Source organism: Bufo gargarizans, chromosome 4 (genome assembly GCF_014858855.1).
Source record: "Bufo gargarizans isolate SCDJY-AF-19 chromosome 4, ASM1485885v1, whole genome shotgun sequence".
Classification (NCBI taxonomy): Eukaryota; Metazoa; Chordata; class Amphibia; order Anura; family Bufonidae; genus Bufo; species Bufo gargarizans.
In genome coordinates this window covers 366,915,935-366,928,106 of record NC_058083.1, presented here as the reverse complement: position 1 = coordinate 366,928,106, position 12,172 = coordinate 366,915,935, and the positions used below count along the sequence as shown (strand labels likewise).

General features: G+C 43.5%; 1 protein-coding gene across 4 annotated transcripts in view; it reads left to right on the top strand.

The window, feature by feature from the left end:
- SNX9 (sorting nexin 9) overlaps window positions 1-12,172 on the top strand; it is a 244,475-nt gene that overhangs the window by 134,462 nt on the left and 97,841 nt on the right. For all 4 annotated transcript variants that reach the window (XM_044291890.1, XM_044291892.1, XM_044291889.1 and 1 more), the window contains exon 3: window positions 8,786-8,860. In XM_044291890.1, the coding sequence (XP_044147825.1) occupies window positions 8,786-8,860 (75 nt within the window). The remainder of the gene's footprint in view (window positions 1-8,785; window positions 8,861-12,172) is intronic.

Here is a 12,172-nt window from a genome sequence, read left to right as displayed (position 1 = left end):
TGAAGTGGCCCTGGATAGATCGCCAATGCGTGGTAACATAAAAATTAAAAATAAGGGTCCATTCACACATCCGTAAGTGTTTTGCGGATCCGCAAAACATGGACACCGGCAATGTGCATTCCGCAATTTGCGGACCGCACATCGCCGGCACTATAATAGAAAATGCCTAATCTTGTTTGCAATTGCGGACAAGAATAGGACATGTTCTATTTTTTTGCGGAAACTGAAGCACGGATGTGGAAGTGCGGATCTGCAAATGCGGATGCGGACAGCACATTCCAGCCCCATTTAAAATGAATGGGTCTTTTTTTGCGGAACGGATGCAGACCCATTTTGCGGTCGTGTGAATGGGGCCTTAGCATGATGTAAGGTAAAGAACAATAGGAATGTAGAAAAATGCATATTGCTGTACTTAACAGCTGCCACATTTAGATCCCCCCCAGTCCTCAAAAAAGTCTGAGCCGCTCGGTCCAATGATGATCAGCTTGGCGGCGGTCGGAGTGGTCCCATAAAGATGGACGCACCTCCACCAGTTGTATGAGGAGCTTGTTATCAATGGTAGGGACCTCGAGCTCCTCATATTCTCTGGTGGAGCCTCTGGAACCCTGAAAGAAAAAGAAATACAAAATTCACTGAAAATCCGAATACAAAATGCAAATTGCAACTACTTAATCAAGACTTGCACGTTTACGACCGCCACGCACGTTCCCGCAAACTCTGGGGGCTACTGGGGGATCCTCACTGGCGGCTCTAGGTGCAGGTTGCTGAAACAAAAACTAAAAATGTTTTAACCATAATGTATTTTTTTTTTATTACTGTATAATATATATATATATATATATATATATATATATATATATATATATATATATATAAAAAACAAAAAAGAAAAAACCAGCAGCACAAGACAAAAAATAATATGGGTGCAGAAATATCCTCAATTGAGGATATTTCTGCACCCATATTATTTTTTGTCTTGTGCTGCTGGTTTTTTCTTTTTTGTATTACTTGGACTCATTCCAGCTTGCACCTACCTTTACGTGCTCAAATTATCACCTCAATGGATCCCCCTGATGTCTTCACATACACTAGAGATGATGAGGAAAGGATTTTGCAGGGTCTGGTGAGTGAGCCGTCATTTTTATCCACTCCAACCTTGATTGATTTGAAAAAATGTTATGAGGCTGACGCCAAGAAAATTGCTTCTACTGACCTGCATCTAATGACCCTTGGTCAATATTTCAAGGAACACAGAATCCCCAGAGGGATCCGTTCCCAACTTAAACCTAATTTATTTCCGACGGAATCAGCCTTTGCTCAAAAATTTATCCAGATTTCAAATAAATATGCCTTTGATATAATTTTGCTGAATCTTGAATATTTACAACATGAACTGGCGATAAGCAAAAAACGACAATCTGAAACTATGTTGGCTTTAAAAACCATGTTGGGACCTGAAGAATGGAAAACCTATGACGAAAATTGTATGGAACATTTATCTAAATTCATCAAAGAACAAGAAGCCACCAAAAGGAAAAAGTGGCTACGTGATTCGGATGATTATGCAAAGGGTAAAGTGTACACGTGGCAGAATGATGGACCCAAAAAACAAGCTTTTGCATATCGGCCGTCTAATCGGAAACCACAAACACCTGGACATTTAGGGTCTATAGCCACTCATGACCCTTCCTCTACTCAGTCTTTTTTAGAGATGGGCCCATTGCCGTCAAAAGAACCAGACGGGGTGGCACCAGACATCACAGATGGCGGAAATCAAAAATCCCCCAAACTGGTGAAACCCATGGCTCGACGCAGGAAGGCCAACTAAGTCCCATAATCAATGCATCTGATCATGTGTCTACTGTGGTAAATATCTCGTCTGTATGTTTATCTGATGTACAAATTAATGTGCTCTCTAAAGGTTTGTCCTTCTGTCCCGCCACTAAAGTGGATTGGTTTCAGTTAGAGGTCGATCTGCAGCGCCTGTATAGGAATATAGAACTAAAGTTATGGTTCGCTGATCGTCCTCCATCTGACCAATCCACTGATTGTTTGACACACTCTGAGTTAAAGCTGGGGGCTTTTGGACTTTTCACTAAAAGTGATTTTTCACCATCTAGCAATTTACCTGTACTTGACACCTTCAAAAAGGCTATCTCAGTTGACATGGCCGCCCTACGTAATGAGGTTACTGATACGCCACTGAGACATCCTAACATGACCACTTCTGAGATTGCTGTGCTTGAGGGACTTTGCCATAACAACAGCCTCACGATTAAACCTGCAGACAAGGGGGGTGCGGTTGTTGTTATGGACACCCCCAAGTACATACAGGAGATCAGGAGACAACTGAATGATGAGAATGTATATAGGGTCTTGACAGGTGATCCGAGATTTGATATAGCCCGTTGTATCAAGAGGGTCCTTGATGCAGCTCTGTGTCAGGACATTATTGACAATGAGCTCTATTCTTTCTTGATCATATCACAGCCACGGACACCGGTCATTTATGTGTTACCAAAGATACACAAATCTATGATAGACCCTCCTGGCCGGCCTATCGTTGCTGGCACCGGATCCATCTTTTCTAACATCTCTATTTTTTTAGATCGTCTGCTTCGCCACTATGCAGTTGATGCCAGATCCTACATTAGGGACACTGGGGATTTTCTTGACAAGATCTCTGGTATCAGATTACCTGATGGATGTCTGGTGGCGTCTTTTGACGTTACCAGTTTATATACTTCCATCGACCATACAAGAGGTTTGTCTGCTGTCCGGAGACAATTATCCGGAAGTAACCACTCTTGTGATTGTCAGGACTTCATTGTCCAATTGTTGGATCTGGTTCTGAAGAACAATTATTTTTTGTTCTTAGATAGTTTCTATCTACAATTAAGAGGGACCGCTATGGGGTCAAATGTGGCGCCCACCTACGCCAATGTCTTCATGGCGGCCCTCGAGGAGGACCTTGTCTATGTATCCCACCACTTCAGTAAGGTACTGGGGTGGTGGAGATACATAGACGATGTCTTCCTTATTTGGCATGGTGACCCAGTTTCACTGGAGTCATTTCATCATTTTTTGAATGGATTGGATCCGGATATTACATTCACTTTGGTCTATTCGGAGACCCAAGTACAATTTCTTGACACTACTGTCATGATAGTTGGAGATAAATTACTTACCGATATTTACACAAAGCCTACAGATTGCAATACATTATTGCACTACAGCTGTTGTCATCCCAGGTCGACTATTAACTCATTGCCGTACAGTCAGCTTCTTAGGGTTAAGAGAGTGGTACAGGAGGTTGATAAATTGCCTGATAGGTATGCACAGATGACACATAAGTTCAAGGAACGAGGTTACCCTTCCCAGGTCATTGAGAAACATCTCAATAAGGTTAAAAAGACACAGCAGGGGTCACTAATATTGACACAAAACAAGGTGGAGAGAATCCCTTTTATATCCACTTATTCAGAGCAAAGTGGATGTATTGCTAAAATTGTCCGCAAACACTGGTCCATACTTAAGAGTAATCTCCCTAATATCACAGCGTTTACTGTACCCCCTCTTTTCTCATATAAACGCCCCACGAGTTTTCGTGATAAATTGGTTAGGGCTGATATTCCAACTAAAGTTTTTGCACAAACATACATTGGATCACGTAGAAAAGGGAGTTACCCTTGTCTTGGTTGTGTAAATTGTTCGTACATGATAAAGGGAGAGAAATTCCCCAAACAGGTGTTTCGTATGCTATTGGTCACTATCTGACATGTGACAGTTCATTTGTCGTGTATGTGCTTTCCTGTCCATGTGGTCTCCTCTATGTGGGGGAGACCACATGTGACATGAAGACACGTCTCAATAATCATCGTTTCTCCATTAGATGTAAGAGAAGAGATTTGCCAGTCCCCAAACATTTTGTTGAAGCTAATCATAAAGAGAAGGATCTTAAATTTATGATTCTGGATCAAATCACTCAGTCCAGGAGGGGAGGTGATAGGACAAGGGCTCTCAAACAGAGGGAGCTTAGATGGATACATCGCCTCAACACCTTGAGACCCACTGGTCTTAATGTTGACTTCAAGTGGAGTTTGATATAATGTAGGGCTTGCTTGTCGGTTCTGCTCTTCCTTTTCTTAGGTTCTGTCTGTGTATGTGTGAGATGTATAAGTGTCATTTATTTCACCATTTGTTACAATTACTGGTTTTACAGTATTGTCTAAACCGTTTTTGGTTTTCTATTTTAGATTACTTCTATCAATGCCTTGACAGCGGTTTCGTTGTACTGCGGTTCCGGAATCCTGCGATTCTCCGTTTATGTTATCTTGTGATTGGGGGGTTCCATGGGGCACAATAATCATATACTAATTAATTGAGATAAATGTCATAATAAATATTTATGATTACTATGCTGGTTGTCTGCTGATGGCTATATATATGGAGTGGTGGTATTTTCTTATCTTTTTTCTTGAGAATACGGGGTGAAACTGGGTGTTGGGGTACGGGGCACTGATATGTCCTTGACCTCTTACCTTTTATGAGCTTCTGGCTATGACCATGGAAATGGGATAACCATTGGCTCTTCCCTCTCTTTCTCCTTCACATATTGGGCTGTATGGCACCGATCTCGATAGATTTTATATGGTGCTGATATACGTTGTACCACGATCACTCTGTTTTTTGAGCTGTTATCACAGCGATCATGCATGTTTAGTCAACACATTTCTTATGTTGACTTTCACTTGTATATCTTGTTTTTGTTGACCATTAATCAGATTGTGCCCTCTGGTTCTCCTACTCCCTGTATGCTCCTGCTGCTCATGTCCGCCCCTAGCTTGGACGCGTCTGGTGGGCGGGGATGTGCGGATGGTTACTGTGACAACGACGCCAGTTAGCTGACGCCGTTTGCACTTTGACGTTCGTCGCTCTCTCGCCCTGATGACGTGGTCCGGCGCCGCCCTCTGACGTGACAGGTGGGTGTTGCGGTGGTCATGTGGTTGATCAGGTGATCGATCCCGTGGCCGGCGTGACGCCTCCTTTCTGGCTTTGGGTGGGTAGCGTTGCTGGGTGCTTGGACATGCGCAGCTGGGGTGAGAGGATGCGGATTTTGGCGCCGATAGTCATCTACTGCTGTGTGAGTTTATTTTATGTCTTTAATTATGATTATAATCAACACGTCTACACATGTGGTGAATCATTGGCTGAATGAGCCTCATTTAGAATATCTATGCTGCGGCATTTATATGATCATGTATATTGATATTTCACATTATATGTACAATTGTATGTTTTCACTGTGATGCTGGGTTTACTCCGGTAACAACTTCTGTTAGTCTAAAATGTGTTTTTATGTTTATATTGATGTAATTGAATAATTTTCACTTGTATTGGCACAATGCACTCTGGGTATATATACCCCTGTATGACACTTGTAAACCATGCTTGATAAAGACCGCAATGAGCGGTTGAAACGTTGCAGAGGGGAATAAAGGATCCACGGTTTTCACCTGACGTTGGAGTGCTGCCTCATCTTTTTGCTATCTATATATATATATATATATATATATATATATAGTAGCAGGAAAGTCCAGAATGCACTCCAAGATAAAAGTGAAAAAAGTGATTTATTCACCCATAACAGGCATAACTCGCGACGTTTCGGCTCGCAGAGACTTTCTCAAGCATTGAAACAGTGAAAGTGAAGGTATTATAAAAGACATATCATCATTGTGTAACCAATCAGGTAGGGATTACAATTAAATTCCAATTACATACATCTGTTATAGACATCTAAAGTGCACGTGCGTCAAAATGACATGTGTCATCTGATTTATATTCTCAAAGTGAGAATCTTTTACAAAGATATATAATGCCAGTGAAGACCATGATAAAACAGTGATATGAGGTAGGGTGCGGATCACAGAAACAAATGCCAGAAGGAGAAATAGCGTCCACATATACCGTAATGCTGATCTAGCGTCTCCATCTTTTCAATGCGCAAGTCCAATGAAGCGTCATCTTGGGAGTCAAGTTACTGACGCATGCGTTCTGTAGCGTCATCCAAAAAGATCACCATCTTAATTAAGGGCAAATAGCCCTATGTATTGCTAATGTGAGCTGTACCTAATATCATCAACATTTTATACGTAGTTGTAGTAGGGATCTCCTACCTATTTTAATGTCAGTGGAAGGACGGAAATCCCACCCTGCCGAGCGGGACACCGAACCAAAGGGACGAAGGTATCGACAGGAAGCACTTCCATGATCCATATCAACATCAACGGCCAAGCCCCTGACAAAAAAACAACTGTGGGGAGATCATCCCCAAAATAAGGGACAGCATCACAATCAGACAATAATGGAGAAGCTACATGCAGTGATAAAGCTTATGATTCTGGATTAGTGCATATAGAAGAGACACGAGACGTGCATTATGATGTCCACTATCTCCAACGGGCACAGTTCATGGATCCGCATCCGACAACAGGTGCATTAAAATGTTCTAAAAGGCAAAGAGAAATATTATATATTATTAATCATATAAACTATATTTGAATTGTATATTAACCTTTCACAGTTCTCTTGCACGTTTATACATTCCAAAGAGAGACAGATTGCACATATTATAATATAATATTTTTTTTTTATATTTACATTTAATTCTTGACAGCCCCGGTCCGGGCTTGGTCAGAGCCGGCCGATGATGATGATGAAGAAGCCTATAATAAGAGCACATACTGATTAATGCAACAAATCATACAGTACAAACTCCAAGATGGCCGACAGTGGTGGGGGGGAAAGAAAATCACTGGACATGCGCAGGGACGGGAACGTTTTGAAACGGATCCGTCTCAAAGCAGAGCCAGTACAAACGGTCTGTCCCCATTGACTTCAATAGTGAGTCCGGACGGATCTGTTTGGCTCCGGATCGTCAGGCGGTCACCAAAACGCGGAACGGTGATCGAATGCAGCTCAACTTATGCATTCTGAGCGGATCCTTATCCATTCAGAATGCATTAGGGCTGAACTGATCCGTTTGGGGCTGCTTGTGAGAGCCCTTAAACGGATCTCACAAGCAGACCCAGAAACGCCAGTGTGAAATTAGCCTAACTTTTTGTTGTGCTCCCTCTAATTCACAAATCATAATCTATTCTGTAATACATAGTACTGGGTAAAAATAGGATGTCATGTGTTTTACTTATGACATAATTTCTTGGCAAAAAAATCTTATCTCAGCTGTCGTATTACTAAAAAGTCCAGAGTCCAGTCACTTTTTTTACTTATTCATCAGTGAATGAGGTTTCCCTGCTGCTTTAAGAGGAAGCTGTACATTGTCTCAAACTAGATGACTCAATGCTAAAGAGCTCATTTCTTATATTTATAGAATTCTTATCAATGTAGGAAGTCATGTGATGCGTGACTGAGACAGTGATGCAGCCTAAAATGGTGTTTTCTAATAGAATGTCTGTGATCGGCGATAGTGCCGATAGGAGACATTTTACCCATGGCATCAAATGCGACCACGGCATCTGAGAGGTAAAAAACCCAGGAGCGACTTTCCCTTGCTGAGATCGGGGAAGTTGTCCCTTAGCCTGCACAAGGCTTCTAGACCTATTAATGGTATATTCCAATGCAGGCCTGCAGGTGACTGTATTGGATTGGAATATACTAATTTTTGTATTCCGTAAAGGATAAAATTCCATTACTGAATAAAAATGGCCAAATTTTTTTTATTTTTTTTTAAACTAACATTTCAAATTATCCCCCTTTCTCCAAATTGAAATAAAAATAAATAAGAAAAAATTAACATCATGGGCATTGGTGCATCCCAAAATGTCCATATTTTAAAAATATAAAAATTTTTGTCCCATACAGCAAACTACATATTGCTTCTCAAAAAAATTAGCCACTACACAGCTCCATGGACGTGACTATAAAAAGGTTCTGGCGGTCAGAATTATGCGATGGAAAAAAAATATATATTTTCAAAGTAATTTTTTTTTCAGAATTTAAATCGTGAGAAAACCTATGTAAATGTGGTATTGCTGTAATCGTACTGGCCCACAGAATGAAGGGAACAGGCCAGTTTTAGTGTATAAAACGCCATTTAAAAAAATAAATAAAAATGCCAATCCCATTTGGATTTATTTTCAGCTTTCCCTTGTATGCAATGTTAAATGCTGCCACTAGAAAGTACAACTTGTCCCGCCAAAAAAAACATCCCTCATATGGCTATGTGAACGAAAAAATAAAAAAGTCGTGGCTCCAGGAAGGCAGGGAGTAAAATCAAAAATGCAAAAACAAAAATTTGCTAAATCATTTTAGACACATTTTCTTCTCTATGGCCCCCACCGTTGGATATTCACTAGACCCTAACTTCTGAAGATACATCTGTAGTGCTTTGATTATTTTCCTATGTTTTCCTGACTGGTCCCCACCATTATTTCCTAGCTTTTTCCCTGTCCTTACCTGTTTGCACAGAATGTACTGTATGTTGCTGGACAAAACATGCTTGGACCATTTATTTTTTATAGATTGCTGTGTCTATACTACATATATTGTAATAGTTTTATAATTTTTCTTGTATTCAGCAATGCTGATTTTTCTTGTGAAAATAAGAGGCATGCCAAGATCCAGCACTTTGAGCCTGGGCCTGATGTTTCGTAAATCAGACTCCTCTATAGAGTCATGCATGTACTAATTGTGTATGTCATTTTCATGTAAGTCTGAGGTTTGTACCTGAATTTCTCACTCACCATCCTGTGATCTCTTGCAGGATGTCGGTGGAGGATGGATAGAAGTAAAGAATAACCAAGGTGAAAGAGGGCTTGTACCAACAGATTATGTTGAGGTAAGTGATATGTTAAAGAGCATCCGTCAGCAGATTTGTACTTATGAAACTAAATGGCTGACCTGTTACATGTGCACTTGGCAGCTGAAGACATCTGTGTTGGTCCCATGTTCATATGTGCCCACATTGCTGTCACGACCATGTCTATGGCCGTGACTCCTTGGGAGCCGCATACAGTTGCCCGTGGTTTGGGTTGTAGTGTCAACCGCAGCTGGAGACATAATGTTGTTGGCCTCAGGTGCGGTTGCCGCGGACAACAGGTATGTGTGCGGTTCCCTTGGAGTTGTGTGCGTGTTTGTATGCACTTTTGTATGTCTGGGTGCACTCTGTGTTATGTGTGGTGTGCACTGACATCTTTCCTGCACTGTGGTTGCCCGTGGCAACGTTTGGTTGTGTGTACATGTGGTGGCAGTGTCCCGGCCTTCGGGCTGACTCCCAGGACACGGTTGCCACCCATGTCGTTGCCTGCGGCAACAGCCACAGTGTGTTTGTTGTTTGGACACTTCCCCTTTAAGTTGTGTTTTCCCTTCTGTGGTTTTGGAAGGGTTAACTCCCTTTCTGTGTGTGTGAGTCACGGGGTGTGTCTGATTGTTGGGTGTGGCCTCTTGGCCCTATATAGCCTCAGTTGTAGGCAGTAGCCAGAGAGGGTGCTTCAGTCATGCTGGCTGGAGACATCCTCCTGGTTACTTACCAACTGCCAGTGGGGGCCATCCTTCTGGTCATAGCAAAATAATATCTCGTTTGGTGTCTTGAAGATGTGTTTGGTTTTAAGCTTGTTTATTGCACCTATGGTCCTGGGTTCCTGTGTGCTGAGTCCTTTTGTTGGTGGATAGCAGTACTTCCACATGGGTTCCAGGCTTTGTGTCTGTGGCAGGTGAGTGTTATGCTTGTGGCAAGTACCTGCCATTGCCATAGGTTGTATTTGTTCTCCCTTCCTTGCAGCTTGGCCAGTGAGACTCCTGTTCCTCCGCATCCAGAAGGAACAGGTTGTCTTACCCTGACTCCTAGTCCAGGGACCGGTCGGAGGGTGAGTTAGGGCTCTGAGGTACCTGAGCATGGGTCCTCCTACCTTAAAGGTCGGCCCATGCATTTAGGAGTTAGGGTCAGGTTAGGGACGCGATAGGAGGTGACCTGCTCCCTAATCCTGTAGTCCTGGTCAAGCAGCGACCATCTTCCGTCATCACACGGCTGAGGGTTTTCCCCATCCTCAGCCGTGATAGTATGACCAGAACGGCTTCTCACCTGGTGTCCCTCGAAAGAGGGTGAAGCATGCATCGCCATAGGCTGATGGGGTGCATGCGCGCTCTTCAGAGGGAGAGCGTTATGGGGGTTTCGCCGCTGACGGCGCGGTGAATGGCGTTCCCCGCCATCCCTTCACCGTTGCCTCGTTAGGCGTCCCCTAATTTTATCTTGCACTTGTGGTGTTTGTTTGGTGTGCGGTTTGCACACCTTCGAAAGAGGGTGCAGCATGCAGTGCCATCCCCTTGTGGCCTGCATGCGCGTTCTCCAGAGGGAGAGCGCTCCGGGGGGATCACCGTTAACGGCACGGTTGGTGGCTTATTCCCCGCCACCTTACCTTCCGTGTTGGTGATTTCTTGTCCCTCTCCATGTTCCCATCTCTGGTCGTTTGCTGGCAGCGCTCTGTTAGTGGTCAAGCAGCGACCATCTTCCACCATCGCACGGCTGAGGGTTTCCCCCATCCTCAGCCGTGACAATTGCTGAGAAAAATGAAGATTTAATAGGCGTTGCCATTACACCCTCACCACAGCCACACCTTCATCACCTTGACAGGGCCAGGCAGTGAAAACATCATCATGTCAATCAAAGTGTAGAGGTGTGGCAGTTGGAGAGAGAGAAGAGCCTCTAGGTGTAATGACAATGCCTTTGTTGCTCCTAGAGGCTCATTTGCATATACCTTACTTTTTGCGCATAAGAACCCCCCCCCCCCCCCCCCCAGTAGGGGGAAAATGCCTTTGCGTCTTATGGAGCGAATACTAATGAGCGCTAATTAGTACCGGAGGACCAGGAATCGATGAAGGCTCTGTATTCACAGTTTCCTGGTCCTCTCCTGTCGGAGTTCACAGCACAGCCGACAGCAGGAGGAAGCAGATCACGTGCAGTGAGGAGCGGCGGCGTCCAGGAGCAGGAGATGTACGTGGTCTGTGGATGCAAGTTCTAAAAAACTCCTATGTTCACTACCATGTGAGGGAGACAGATTATTTGGCTCAACCCTGGATGACATACTTGATAGAGCCTCTGATAGGAAAAAGGTTTTCCAATGGAAAACCGTTACTTCTATCAGAGACAGTCCTTTCAAAACCAGAAATCAGAGTTGGACCAGAAGAAAAAAGAGGGGTCAAGAAAGGTGGCAACCATCCAGGGGCAGAGGAAGAGGATTCCTTTTTAACCCTGAAAATTCCTCTAGTTCCAAGCAATGATGCCATACATCAGGTGAGGTGAGGGGCAGACTACAACATTTTAGGTTCTTCAAAGTAGCCACCTTTTGCTTTGATTACTGCTTTGCACACTCTTGGCATTCTCTTGATGAGCTTCAAGAGGTAGTCACCTGAAATGGTCTTCCAACAGTCTCGAAGGAGTTCCCAGAGATGCTTGGCACTTGTTGGCCTTCTTGCCTTCACTCTGCCGTCCAGCTCACCCCAAACCATCTCAATTGGGTCCAGGTCCGGTGACTGTGGAGGCCAGGTCATCTGGTGCAGCACCCCATCACTCTCCTTCATGGTCTAATATCCCTTACACAGCCTGGAGGTGTGTTTGGGGTCATTGTCCTGTTGAAAAATAAATGATGGTCCAACTAAACGCAAATCGGATGGAATAGCATGCTGCTGCAAGATGCTGTGGTATCCATGCTGGTTCAGTATTCCTTCAATTTTGAATAAATCCCCAACAGTGTCACCAGCAAAGCACCATCACACCTCCTCCTCCATGCTTCACGGTGGGAACCAGGCATGTAAAATCCATCCGTTCACCTTTTCTGCGTCGCACAAAGACACGGTGGTTGGAACCAAAGATCTCAAATTTGGACTCATCAGACCAAAGCACAGATTTCCACTGGTCTAATGTCCATTCCTTGTGTTCTTTAGCCCAAACATTTCTCTTCTGCTTGTTGCCTGTCCTTAGCAGTGGTTTCCTAGCAGATATTCTACCATGAAGGCCTGATTCACACAGTCTCCTCTTAACAGTTGTTCTAGAGATGTGTCTGCCGCTAGAACTCTGTGTGGCATTGACCTGGTCTCTAATCTGTGCTGCTGTTAACCTGTGATTTCTGAGGCTGGTGACTCGGATGAACTTATC